This window comes from Hylobates moloch, unplaced genomic scaffold (assembly GCF_009828535.3).
Source record: "Hylobates moloch isolate HMO894 unplaced genomic scaffold, HMol_V3 SCAFFOLD_27, whole genome shotgun sequence".
Taxonomy (NCBI): Eukaryota; Metazoa; Chordata; class Mammalia; order Primates; family Hylobatidae; genus Hylobates; species Hylobates moloch.
In genome coordinates, this window is record NW_026652302.1 from 4,436,910 (window position 1) to 4,451,705 (window position 14,796).

At 35.1% G+C, this 14,796-nt stretch overlaps 1 protein-coding gene across 8 annotated transcripts in view; it reads right to left on the reverse strand.

The window, feature by feature from the left end:
• The window catches only part of LOC116463082 (utrophin), a 565,754-nt gene that overhangs the window by 41,032 nt on the left and 509,926 nt on the right, over nucleotides 1-14,796 (reverse strand). For all 8 annotated transcript variants that reach the window (XM_032146039.2, XM_032146038.2, XM_032146037.2 and 5 more), the window contains 2 exons: nucleotides 12,420-12,586; nucleotides 7,226-7,337 (listed from right to left, as the gene is read on the reverse strand). In XM_032146039.2, the coding sequence (XP_032001930.1) occupies nucleotides 7,226-7,337; nucleotides 12,420-12,586 (279 nt within the window). The remainder of the gene's footprint in view (nucleotides 1-7,225; nucleotides 7,338-12,419; nucleotides 12,587-14,796) is intronic.

Sequence of the window (14,796 nt, forward strand, 5' to 3'; positions counted from 1 at the left end):
TAGCTGATGCTGTTGACCTTTCAAGCTACAAAATTTTGCAAATATCCTGTCTCTTCTCCCTGAGCTAACATGTCTCTAAAACTACCTTTCTATCCTGGCTAACCTTTCCTCGCTTATTTCCTCCTTTCCTTTTACTATTTCCTCCATTACCTTGCTCTATTTCACATTTTCTCTCCATGGATGCAGTTACTGTACCTCACTATTTGCATACGGCCTATCTACCTTTCTTTCTCCATTACAGTGGATTCTGTGTTCTTTTACACATTACCTTACATCTTGTTCATAATTACTATTTCAACCTATCTCCTTGAATCAATCCCGAAGCTCCCATGATAATGCCATCTCCTGTATCATCTTTTTCATTCGTGGCCATATAATCTCTCTTTCATAAAAACCAAGGGAAAAGGATGTTTACACTTGGCAAGGGTTCAGGACACACTAACTCCAAATATGGCACATTGGCAGTTGAGAAAACAGCAGACGTAGCAAGATCTCTCTGACCTTCTCTCACCCTTCTTCCCTAAAGGGTCATAAGACCCTTATTTGAGAGGTGCCCTCCTTATTCCTAGAGGGAAGAAACATCCTTATCACTGAAAACAGAAGGACACAGAGAAGAATCTAAACAAACAGGCCTTGCTAAGTTCCCCTAGTTCATTAGCATTAGGTCGTATCTTCTTATTCAATCATACTTCTACACAACTTTCCACTCTTCATCAAACCTAAGCATAAAAATACACAGGCTTCCATGTTTCTTTGGGTCTTCTCTTCCTGATGAAGGCTTCCATGTAATGTAAAATTTATATTAAATCAATTTGTATGCTTTTCTCTTGTTAACCTGTCTTTTGTTACAGGAGCCTCAACTATGAAACTAAGATGGGAAGAAGATATTTTTTTTCCTCTCCTACACACCCTTTTCCCCTTAGCTTCATCTACTAAAGCCAATGTGCCCTTCCCCTCTCCTTTGATAGCACAACGCCAGACAGGGCTACCATCTGTCACTTCACTTCTAGAGATGCAGTGATGACCTTCTAAAAGCCACCTCATTTCTAGAACCTTCTATGTCCCACTTCAGTCACACACTGGGGTATGGCCATACCCCAGGCCTCATCATAACTTAAAACAGCTTTTAGTCCAAAATCTCTAACTTGAAAAAATCTTTCACTGACTGGAATCTTCTGACTCTTCTTCTCACTTCTTATATTATAAATAAACCTCTTATTTCCCCATCATCTTGATGTCTAGCCCTTTATCCCACCTTGGGATTTTTTCAGCATGAGGATACCTCAAATCAACCACAGTGTCATTAACACCTTTGAATTTTTCACTCCCTTGGCCTTCAAATATACTTTTCATCTTTTAATTCCAAAGCTGCTGAGCAATGATGGAGTCACAAACTACAAATCCTTGCCAATTAACCTCAGCTGCACTCTAGTAGCAAGGTAGCAATTAGTTTACTCATCTCTGTGTGACTCAAGATTGACCCTAGTAGCTATTCTAAACATTTTCCATTCTCCTTAGTCTTTAACCCTATCTAGTTCTCTCTCACTGTCAACAATTGTATGAACTTTTATAAATCATGTGAAATTTAAAGAACTCTCCAATTTAAAGAACTATCTTTGGTTCAGTCATTATGAAATACAGTCTAAAGGTTCTTTAAAAAATTAAAAATAGAACTATCATATCATCCAGTAATCCCACTTCTGGGTACATATCCAAAGAAAATAAAATCATTATCTCCAAAAGATATTTATACTCCTACGTGCACTGTAGCATTATTCACAATAGCCAAAATATGGAATCAACCTAAGTATCCTACAACAGAAAAATGGATAAAGAAAATACAGTGAAATATATCCAGTCATAAAAAAAGAAGGGAATCCTGTCATTTGCAATAACTTAGATGAGCCTGGAGGACATTATACTAAGTGAAATAACCCAGATATGGAAAGACAAATACGGCATGATCTCACTTATATGTGGAATCTTTAAAAAAAAAAAAAAAAAAAGTCAAGCTCATAACAGCACAGAGTAGAATGGTAGTTACCAGGGGCTGGGGGGTGGAGGAAAAGAGAAGAGACTGGTCAAAGGGTATAAACTTTCAGTTATATGATGAATAAATTCTGGAGACCTAATGTACAGCATGTGGCTACAGATAACTTGAAATTCACTAACAGAATAGATCTCATCTCAAAAAAAAAAAAAAACCACACGCTATCTTTTATGTGCTCTAACAACATATGAAAATGTTTCTAATTTGAATTAAATTTTGGTTACTTACTACAAAGATGATTTTAAAGAAGATCTGAGTAGGGTAATTTTCACGATGAAATTAAATCATCATAAATAAAAAATAAATTTAAATCTGAACATCTTTAATATAAGATATAACCATTTATTAAAAAAATGATAATACCTGCATTCAAAGGTTTAGTGCATGGATAATACGAAAAAAAAATTGACTATTGTCTTGATTCATAAGTTTAATATTCTAAAAAATATTACAGTCTTGTTGAATTTCTCCACATAGAGATATTTTTTCTCCTTCATGAAATTTTCTCTGTATTTCCAACTCCTAGCAAAATGCCTGGTATGTAAAAGGGTATTCAACAAACGTAATATTCCAGCAAGGATATACATAAACCCCTATTTTCCAATGTGCTAACTGTGTGTGTGTGTGTGTGTGTGTGTGTGTGTGTGTACTTCCCTAATGGAGTTAAGTCACTAAATCCATGCCATTAACTTTGCACAAACCGCTTACCTTCTCTAAGACTTAATTTTTTCTTCAAAATTAAGATAAGTTAGATGATCTCTTAGAGCTTTAATTCCAGCTTTAATATCCTATAACTAGTATTTATAAAGTCAGATATGAGCTCATTTGGCTTTTATGAGGCAAATTTAACTAACACAGGGAGAAAAGTATAAAAGTCATCCCAGTCTTCAAGGAGGTAAAAAGATAATTGAGAAGACAAAAACCCCCGCACAGTTAGAAAATGATACAAGGGAACATAGAATCAAATGCTAATTGGTAAAGTAGAGGCTATTGGCAGAGGCCCCTGAACTAAGTGCTTTGATGAGGGTGAAACTGGAGGAGCTGGGAGAGATTTCACACACAAAGTGGGAGTTGAGCTGTTTTTGTGAGAAGGTGGGATTTGGACATATGGAGACAGAATGATGACAGGCATTAAATATCATCTGTGTCATGCTGTCTCTTGAAGATCAACTCTTATTAAGCCTAATGAAAGAATTCTTAAATGTACAAATTTGGATTATAGAATAGTAGGGAGAAATAAGACAAAAAATCATTTCCTAGAGAAATAAAAATTATGCTACATTTCTTCAGATAATTTATATATATATAAATTATCAATATCATAAAATACTTTCATGAGTCATGATAGTTCATTCATATACCATTAGTCTTCTTACAGCTAAAGGAAAACATTACCATAAATCATAAGCAGATATATTGGCAAAATATTTAGGGTGCTTCGTGGATTTAAAATAAGGTTTCTAAATTGTGGAAAGCTCTTAAAAATAGAAACATTCAGAGTCAGCTGTAAAGGACTTTGAAAAGGAAAGAGATGAAGTCAGTAAGGTGACTGGAGCATCTTCTTAACTAAAAAGGGAGATGCAGTCTGAAGAATGAAAACATCAAGGTCCATATGGGAAGATCTGATCCATTTAACACTCAAGTGGTGCTTATTATCACTGTACCAAACAAATTCATACTTGAGTTCATTTTCTAAGGCAGACATGAAATGACTTTAGGAAATGTTGAGTAAAAGATGGATGAAGCATAAATAAAACTTAAAAGAGTAGAGCAAATGTAAAGAATGTGGGTGAAAAGAAAGAAATTTCAGAAAGCAGTTAAATCAGGTCATTCGTTGCTATTAAATGCAAGTATCTTTTTAAAGATTCAATTTACATATATTTCTAGTTATTTTACAAAAAGTTGTAGGGTCAAATGCAGAAAGTGACCTGTCACACAGATGATTTATAAATAGGCTGTTGATAAGATCACTACAAAGCCTCAGAAATGGGCAAAGGATGTCTTGAAAAATGAAGCTATCCTTGTATAATGCAGGATAAGCTGCAATCTTGGAAATGATAACAGTGACTTTTGAAAGACTATGCAACAACAACAGTTTTGGGTAACTTACAGATTTCATTTAAAATTGGTAGTTGGAGAGTGGAATTCATATGTGTATCAGTGATTCTTAAGTATGCACCCACTGGATGACAACTGTTGAAAATATGTGGGTTTCAAATTGTTTAGGTATTTTGTAAAGCCATTAAGAATTATTATATGTTTAAGACCAAGAAAAATAGTAATTTTATATATCTTTACTATAATAACATATATTTACTTTATGATATTTTGATAATAGCATTTTATAATCAGCTTCTAAATTTCTATAATAGCTATTCATGTAAATATTACTATGATATTTTTCCCCAATCCAAATTCCTGACAATGATCCCCAGGGTTCTATACAATCTGATAGTTGGCTTTCTTTTTAATTCCATCTCCTACTATTGTCTCTCTTTTGTCAAATTTGTCCTGGTTTCTTTCTGTTCCCTGGTTACACCCACCTCTTTCCCAACCTCAGGGTGGGCTTCAAAGATATTGGACCTATGCAGTTGCACAGGGCCCTACAATCAGAAGGGCCTTGAACTTGATTTACCCCTCTGATGTTGCCACCTTGGAAGTCTTAATAATTGTTAAACAAGGGGCCCCCCAGTTTCATTTTGCACTGGGCACTTCCAGTTGTGTAACCAGTGCTCCTTTCCATGCATCCCTTGGGGAACAGGCTCCACTTTCTGTAGCCCAATCACGCTAACCTTTTTTCTATCTCAGACAACTGTATGTTTTGTTTCTTCTTTCTGAAACATGCTTCTACTAGTTCTTTACAGGGATGAATCTTTCTGAAACTTTGGTCTCAACTCAAATGTCAATTCAGGCAAAGCTGACTGATTTCTTTATCTAAAGTGTCTCTTCTAATCATTCTATCTCATTATCCATTCATTTCCTTAAAGGCACTTAATGCAATGTATAATAACCCCATTTATTTGTTTCCTTGTTCATTCTCACACAATCTTCCTCCTAAAGGGAGAGTAGCACGAAGTCCACAATCTTATCTTTCTGGGTATACTCTGGTACACTATCAGAGCTGAAATTACTGACAAGGATTCTCTCCTTGACCAAATTTGTGTTGGCCTCCTGTAAGCTCTGTTGTCTACTGAAGCCTTGGCCTATAAAAGCTGCAAATTTTCAGCACAAATCATTTTGTCCATCCCCTTCCACCCACTTCTCCATTAAAAGACTTAAACAAACATGAACATAATTTATAATAGTTCAAGGCCACATCCCTAGGATGACCCTTAAAAAAGGGATTATTAAGGCATCTGCCCCCTTAAAGCGTCTGCCTGAAAAACAAACTCCAGGCTGCCAAAAGAATTTACTGTTTGCTCTAGTCAACACCTGAAGACAGGTCCCTGCTCACTCTTTCTTAAGGCATTTACTGAAAAGGGCTTACAATGGGGAATCCTTCCTCTGTCCCTTTGAGATGTGGATGTATCTCCAACAACTCAGGAGTGTCTTTCTCAAGGATCTGAAAGCCATTTCTTTGAAATGTAATCATCAAGAAGGATAGGACCCCTGTCTCCCAGTCTCTCTGGAATGGTAGAATCCTAACTCTGACAATTGCCAGCTCACAGACACAGCTGGTCTGATGGAACTGATGCTGACCAATGCTTTGTTGTTTTTCACTTCCTTGCCTCTGCTCAAGTCCCTCTTTTGTTTCCCCAGTCTATTCCCTCCTGAAAACACCCAGTCACCTCTGTACAAACAGAAGTATGTGTGCATAATCAGTATACTATTGATTAAAATCTGTCCTTACCACTTTAACTAGTGTCTGGTTTTGTTTATCTTTGACAAGAGGGCCTGACACCTGCAAAATGTTCAATATTAATTTGTTGAGTGAATAAATAAGTTAATAATAGTAATAAATGATGTCTCACAAATTTTCTTGGGGAGATTTCTTTTTCCTGGTTAAAGCTATTATGTGATATGGGCACTTCCTCCATTATAATTCAGCAATATTTTCTAGAGATTTCCTCTCCATACACAGGGCACTTATTTATTTGAGATAAGATAGCTATGAGTGCGAGATTTATATGTGTATATTTTATAAGTATTGCAGCCTTTCTGTCAATTTATGATCCAAAAAAGTAACTCAATTCCCTAAACCAAAGAAAATAGACAGCTTGATGAATACATTTGGGCATTATTTGGAAGGAAGTAAAAGAATAGCTATTAATAGAACATGAGGATAACTTCAGGAAAAAATAGCTGTAAATCAAAGGAACAAGAACTTATGTCCAATACTGGTGGGGCTATAGTAAAATAGAAACTTTATCAAAGTGTGATAATAATGTCAATTGGGATAAACCTATTTTGAAAAAAACCTTGACATCAAGTATTTTGACCATAAAAAATACTCATATTCATTGACTCAAACAGCCTACTTATAGGCTTTATTCTATTGCAATGTAATTTACATAATATCTGGAATGAGCTACCTTCACAAAGATCCTTGTAAGAGTGTTATTTATAACATCAGAAAATTGAAAATAAACTAAAGGTCCAAATTTCAGGGAATGGTTAGGTAAATTGTAGTAATTCACTCAATTAAAAATTTTGTGACTAAAAAAATTATACTGTGTGACAAAATGGAATGTCGAGTGAAAAATATCAGGAACAAAGATACATAAATATAAATATAAATAGAATCTTAAAACCAGAGATATGGAAAAATTAGAAGGTAGTTTATTCAGGAGCTAGACTTAGGAACTATATTTTTAATATCTCCATTTTCTGTATTTTTGCTAATATGAATATGGTATTTAACTATGAAAGCATAAATATGTCTAAAAGAAACATGATTTTTCATTACATAGTATCATTTTCAATGTAGGTCAGTATCAGCTCTTAAAAGAATTTGCTACCAAAAAAGTTTAAAATCAAAACACAGATGTTAAAAAAAGTTAATATATTTTTTACACTAATTAATTCAACATAAGTGAGTTTACTTAAAAGAAAACAAAAAAATCTTCAAAGTGATATTTTTTCAAAAAAGATTAAGTCTAAATAAACAATAAAATTTTAGATACTAGTTAATTCAATGGCAATGTATTAAAAACAAAACAGTGGGTTGGTACTCACAGGTATACAATATTCCACCATTGGGTAATGTAATTTGTGACCTTTTGCTGTTCGACCCGAAAAGAAACAACTCTGGCAGACATCGTAGTTAAAATGCTTAAGGCTTCTATACCTAGAAAAAAGAAAAGAAATGTATTGGCTTGCATTACTATTATTTGGTCTAAATTTGTGGTAAGAAATTTCATTCATCCAAATTACAAAAAATAAAATAAAATTTTGGAGTTCAAGTCTCTCAAATATGCTTCTATCTGTTTATATATGAGAGGGAGACAAATATACATGTCAGGAGGTTTCTTTTAATGCTTGAATATGAATGGAAAATGATAAACAAGAAAAGAATTATATCTATTAAGTTGAAACATCAAATTTTAAAATATCAATTATACCATCAATAAGAAACGAATTTTAAAATTCCCTCACAAAGATACAGTTTTTAACAATGAGCACTTTTATATTTGGTTTAAATTAGTCACTAGAAAAAAAAGAAATCAAGAAATACTGTGTAACAAAGGAAAAACTAGATAAAGCCTTGATCACAATGCATCCTTGAATGGAAATGGTGTTTTAAAATCTCTGGCATAAGGATGACACTGCACATTGACTTCTACTTGCAGAATCTTATTTACAAAAGCAAAACCTTAGATGATAAGTTTCTATGGGTCTGAGTGGAAAACATCTTCTCCGAAATCTATTCTGTCAGCATTGCTGGTAGAACTAAGAACATAAATTATACCCACATCTACAGAAAAAAATTAAATGATAGAACCAACAGAATGAAAATGGAAGCAAAATTTAAAGGTTGTGTGGCTGTAAACTACTAAGTGCTGAGTAGCTTCTAAAATGACCTGAAAAATCACTTGCAAATCAATCTTAAGGAAATCATTCTGCATATACTACAGCCAGCTTACTTTTGCCAAGGAGGCTATTGGTTTGAAACAAACACATACATCTCTTAGCCTATCAGCAGGGCTTGACAGGTATGATTGACATCTTCTTTCTAAATGAAATTTTGTTTTCTGCTGAATACTCCCTTGGCAGATAGCCATTCTCTCTTTTTCATTGGTAACATACCCTTGTACTGTTAGCACATTTTAGCAATGAGCCTTGAGAAAATTACTGTTTCTTAGCCTCTCTTGCTGATGTTGGTGACCAGTGTAATACAAACCAAAGTTATTGGGTAGGGATTCTAATTGGAATTTCAAGGGACTGACTCAGCCGGGAAGAGGCATGCTACCTCTTCCTCCCCACTGGAAAATGGATCTGACATCCAGAAGAGTCACTTTGTTAGCATGAAGTGACTTTGAAGATGGAAGCCACATGTTAGGGATGACAGTGCATGAAAACAGAGCTAAGGGACCAGGTGGTCACAGAGCAGTCTTGGATTACCTACCTTCACTTTGTTTACAAGAAAGAAAACTAAAGCTCTAATTTATTTATGCAACCACTATTAAGGAATTGTATATGATTCTAACTGAAACAATTCTCAGCTTACAAAACATTCTGTAAATCTAAGATTTCATTAACATTTTATTTGGAAGTAATTAGTGAAAAACTCTAGCAGTATTTATAAAAGTTCTGGGAAAATGAAATATATATATATATATATCTTGGGTAGAAGCTTGATAGAAAGACAGTCTGAATGAAGTTAAGATTATTCTATAATAGACATATTCCTCTATCTTTATTTCTGTACTTGCCTTTCCATTCGTTCTCTGAATCCACAGAGAAAGATGCATCTCTTTACAACTAAGCTAATCAGACCTATTCCAACTGGACCCCATTTTACTATTGGAATTGTTCTTATATTTTCATGCGTAATCTTTGTGCAATAATTAAGTCACCATTAGCTTGAAGAAACCTTTGCTTGCTCAGTCTTGTGCCTAAACCAGGTATCAAGTCTGGACATATTTCTCTTTCATTCCAAATACAAATTTTAGATGTACTATATTCTCAATGTAGAAAACAGGAAAAATATAAATGCAAGTAAAAGTAAGACAATATATCACTTACCATCTTCCAATTTTCAATATCCTGACATATTTTAAGTTATAGCTAGATTTCTTAAACAAGTTGTTTGCACATATTAGCCTATATATTTTCCTGAGCCATCTTTACAATGACACGAATAGAATCCTCTCTAAGATTCCTAATGACTTCTCCTGATTCAAAGAATCTTTCTGATGCACTTAACACCTCTACCATCTTGCTAAAGCCTTCTCTTTGACTTCCACAACACTATGCTTCTTTATTTCTCTGAAGAATCCTGTTCTTTCCCTTATTATACCTCCCTCTAATCTCGCCTTTTACTGAGCAACATCAGGTTTTTCTGGCATTTCCACTTAATGGAAATGCTCAACAACACACTCATAGGTTTAGCTACTATCATACTAATGATGTTATTGGTAGTAACAAAAACAGCCAACATTTACTGAATGCCTACTCTGTTTGTGATAAGAACTGCCCTAGACAGTTTCATGTATTAACTATTCCTATAAGGAAACACTCATAGAATTTAAAGTTGAAGAAACTCAGGTTCAAGCAGGCTAAGTATCTTATTCAAAGTCTCAGCACCAAACAATATATCCAGGATTGAAATCCAAGTAGCCTGAGTCCAGAGCTACTTCTCAATACACTATCTCCTGAATATCCTCCCATAACCTTAATCTCTGACCTGCTGGTCAACTTCACATATCTATCATAGAGACATCTACAGGTCAATTTGATAGTACTAGCAGAAACTTAAACCCTTGAAATTTAACACTTCATGTTGTTCACCCTTTATAATTGCTCTTTCATATTTTTCTTATTAACTATTTCAAGTTAATTCAAAAATAGGGAGAATATAATAAACATCCATGTACCCACAACTCAGTTAAATCTTAATATTCTGCAAAGTTGCTTCAGGTCATTTTTAATTTAAGAAATGAAACTTTAAAGGTCATTCAAATATGTAATGTTTTTAGAGTATTTTGTCCTCTCCTTCACTCTCTACATCCATCAGAAGCTCAGAAATATGGTCCCTCATGGCATCTCTAGGTTATACCAATGGCCATATATGGCAGATTTTATATATATATCTATATATGGCAGTCTCTTCCCAAGTCAATTAATCTGGATATTTCCTGTGGCTTCACATTACAGTTTACATCCAGAGTAATATTTTTGGTCTAATAATTAGTGCCTTAAATCAATTGCTCGTTTCAATACCATTTAATTACTTCTTAATATTAAATCTCTCCTCTCCTAAAAATCTAATCTGCTTTTTAAAACCATCTTGATTAAGAACACAAACTGGAGAACCAAAGAGTTCTGAATTTGAATCCTAACTTTGTCTCTGCACAATCGGCTGCCTGGCCTTGGGCAAGTTGACTAATCTTGGAGTCTTAGTTCCTTTATGTGTAAAGTAGAGGTAATACTCCCAATCTTACAGAGTTGTTATGAAAAGTGACTAAAATAACAAATATAACACCTCTTGGCACATTGTCTGACATAAAGTAAACAATAAATAGCAGTGATCATTAGCTTTGATGGCTACATCTCTCATTTGAATTATCTTCCCAGTAGTAGACTGACCTTGCCACATTCCAGCTATTCCCTCTCCCATACATCTATGTCTACCAGATACTCCAAATGTAGCCATTCCAAGAACCCTGCTGCATTTAAACTGTGACTTTACCATTTTTCTTCTTCCAACATTTGTGCTTTGACTTCCACTGGAAGTCATCTATTACCCTCGCTGTCTGCCAGGCTAATGCTCATTCTACTTCACACTACCTACCTGTCTTTTCATCCTCTTAGAATGCATGGCAGCAAGGCCCTCTGACCTCACAATACTTTAGTCTTCCCAACTACGCCATAATGCATGAGAGTAGAGAACTTTTGAATTTCCATTTCTTATGTTAGCCATCCACAGAGAATGCAACGATATGCTTTATACAAACTATTATGCTGATAAAGTCAGTCAAATGAAAGCAATTCTGTTTAATTCAAGATACTAATACTGATACAATATACAACAACAACCAATCCCAGCCCTCCTGATTTGACTGTCCCTCAGAGAATCACCATATTGGTACTTCGTCATCTGGTACGAATAAAAGATACACATAGGGCCAGGTATGGTGGCTCACGCCTGTAATCCCTGCACTTTGGGAGGCCAAGGAGGACAGATCACATGGTCGGGAATTTGAGACCAGCCTGGCCAACATAGTGGAACCCAGTCCCTACTAAAAATACAAAAATCAGCCAGGTGTGGTGGCATGCACCTGTAGTCCCAGCTACTCAGGAGGCTGAGGCAGGGGAATAGCATGAACTTGGGAGGCAGAGGTTGAAGTGAGCCAAGATCATGCCACTGCACACCAGCTTGGGTGACAGAGTGAGACTTGGTCTCAAAAAAGCAAAAACAAAAAACAAAAAACAAAACAAAACAAAAAAATTTAAAAAAGATACACATAAAATCTTGAATTTCCCTACTGAGTAGGCTTATGTTGTTTCATAATAGATTTCCAAATTAAACTGGAGCTATTTTCCAGATTTCCCCCAGACGAGAAATATAATATATTCAAGAGTCAAATGTATACCTATGTTAAGAGGAGTGGATCAGGATGTCCAAAAATCTCCACCTTAGGACAAACCATAGACTCTGCACTGTCGGCTTTGGGGTCACAAACTGAAGAGTCTGACACACTGATTACATTAAAGTATGGCATTTAGCAGTGCCTCTCACGGGAAGAAGTCAGGTTAATGTACTTCACATCAAACTTGGCAGAAATGACACGAAGTAATTTGATTACTTCTCAGCTGGTAATTAAACATTGCTTCCTGCTTACTAAGTTTGACCCCAACACCTCAGAATATTTACCAAATTCCATCAGGGTTATATATTTATAATCAGCCATAGAATTTTCATGCATGAATCATTTCTGTGACCTAAATAAACAGACATTCATGAAAATCTCTGGTTCTGATCCAAGTAGTGTAAATGACAATAATAATAGCAACAATAATAAAATATGCTTTATGTAGTAGTTATAAAAAGAAATGCTACTTTTAGATAGATGAAACATACTGAACACACCATTTATTTAGAAGGCAAACCTCCAAATGGGAATGAATGGGAATGGAGGATGGACATACCACTGAGATTACACAAAGGGAACAGAAAATAGCCTCCTCCAGCACTGACACGCCTTACCTGAACCCGACAATTGGACATTCTTTACAGATGTTGCATTTGGCCTGATGTTTTGCAGTCTCCGCTGCTGCCACTCGATGTAAAACTGGCAGCCAAACCATGGACTGTGGTTCCAAACGCATCCAATCTATAAACTCTTTCACACTTATTTCTGGTTTATTGTTATTCTGGTGAAAAAAGAAATATATTAAAAGTGAAGAAATGCCTTCATTTAAACTGTAGCAAGTGTTGCTTCATAATCTTCTGAAAATTTGTGCAGAAGAGGAAACTATATAACTCTTTCCATGTCAGTTAAGTCACAATGCTTTAAGGTTCTTCAAGTCAAGAAAATTCTAGAACTTATGAGTAGAAAAAGCAGAAATTGTCACATAGGAAGAAGTAAAAAAATACCAAGACTTCAATATACTCAGATTTTGAAAGAAACAAAAGCAAAAACCAAAACCACCCAATTTAAAGTCACCTTTTTACATAAATAATTCTGTAAAACTCATTTGGCCGGGTGTGGTGGCTCAAGCCTGTAATCTTAGCACTTTGGGAGGCTGAGGCAGGTGGATTGCCTGAGCTCAGGAGTTTGAGACCAGCCTAGGCAACACGGTGAAACCTCGTCTCTACTAAAACACACACACACACACACACACACACACACACACAATTAGCTGGGCCTGGTGGCATGCACCTGTAGTCCCAGCTACTCAGGAGGCTGAGGCAGGAGAATTGCTTGAATCCGGGAGGTGGAGGTTGCAGTGAGCCGAGATCATGCCACTGCACTCCAGCCTGGGCAACAGAGCAAGACTCTATCTCAAAAAAAAAAAAAAAAAATTTCATCTAAGACAGTAAAAACTTGTGAAAGACTCACCGATAATTTTACAAACTTGAAGGCCATTATAAATGCTAAATAAAAGCTGTTATTTTTGTGTGTCCTACTCTAGTCCCATTATATCATCACACGGGAAGCATATTGCTATGGATGTACTTTGCGGGATTTTCAAATTTATCAGTATAAATTACATAAAACTCCCCAATCCCTCTTCAATTCCCAATACTAAGTAATTTTCCTATGTGCAAAGCTAAATTTCTACCAATTTTATCGTCCTGTTGCTGTTGAGGTCATTCTGTGAACCTACATGTATGACTATAAATCATATTTAGAATTTACATTTGATATTTTTTGTATTTCTAAAATAAGAAAAAGGGCCATTATAAAATGTAATAACCCATGACATCAATTCTCCTCAAAGACACAGTGTGAGCCTTTTTTTTCCCTAGCAATGATAAATCACTGGATATGCTTTGCCAAAATATCTGTAGACTTGTACTTTATGCATATGTATAACATCAGTAGTAACATTTCTAAAATGTCTTTATATGCAGTAAACATTAAAAAGAAACTAAAGTGCTTTCTCAGTTTAAAATTAGTAACTTAGATCAGTATAAAACTTTGTACATCTTTCTTTTGTATGCATAGTCTCAAAGAAAAAAACTGACAGTTTAATAACATCTTTAATGTATATATATTTTTAAAATCTTGTCTTAAAAAGAACTCAGGACATTTTAATTCAGTTATTTAGCAGATATTTATTAAAGTAGTTATGATGTGCAAGGCACAGGAAACGTAATAATCTGAATGTTTTTGCCCCCCCAAAACTCATATGTTAAAAACCTAAACACTTAGGAGATGGTACGAGGAGGTAGAGCCTTCAGGAAATGATTAGATCATGAGGGTGGAGCCCTCTTGAATGAGGTTAGTGCCCTTATAAAAGAGGCCCAGAATCTTAGAAATAATGCCACACATCTACAACCATCTGATCTTTGACAAACCTGACAAAAACAAGCAATGGAGAAAGAATTCCCTATTTAATAAATGGTGTTGGGAAAACTGGCTAGCCATATGCAGAAAACTAAAACTCAACCCCTTCCTTATATCTTACACAAAAATTAACTCAAGATGGATTAAAGACTTAATTGTAAGACCTAAAACCATAAAAACCCTAGATGAAAACCTAGGCAATACCATTCAGGACATAGTCATGGGCAAAGACTTCATGACTAAAACACCAAAAGCAATGGCAACAAAAGGCAAAATTGACAAATGGGATCTAATTAAACTAAAGAGCTTCTGCACAGCAAAAAAAAAAACAACAAAAACAGAACAACAAAAAAAACACCTATCATCAGGGTGAACAGGCAACCTACAAAATGGGAGAAAATTTTTGCAATCTATCCATCTGACAAAGGGCTAATATCCAGAATCTACAAAGAACTTAAACAAATTTACAAGAAAAAAATAAACAACCCCATCAAAAAGTGGGCAAAGGATATGAACAGACACTTCTCAAAAGAAGACATTTATGCAGCCAACAAACATAGAAAAACAGCT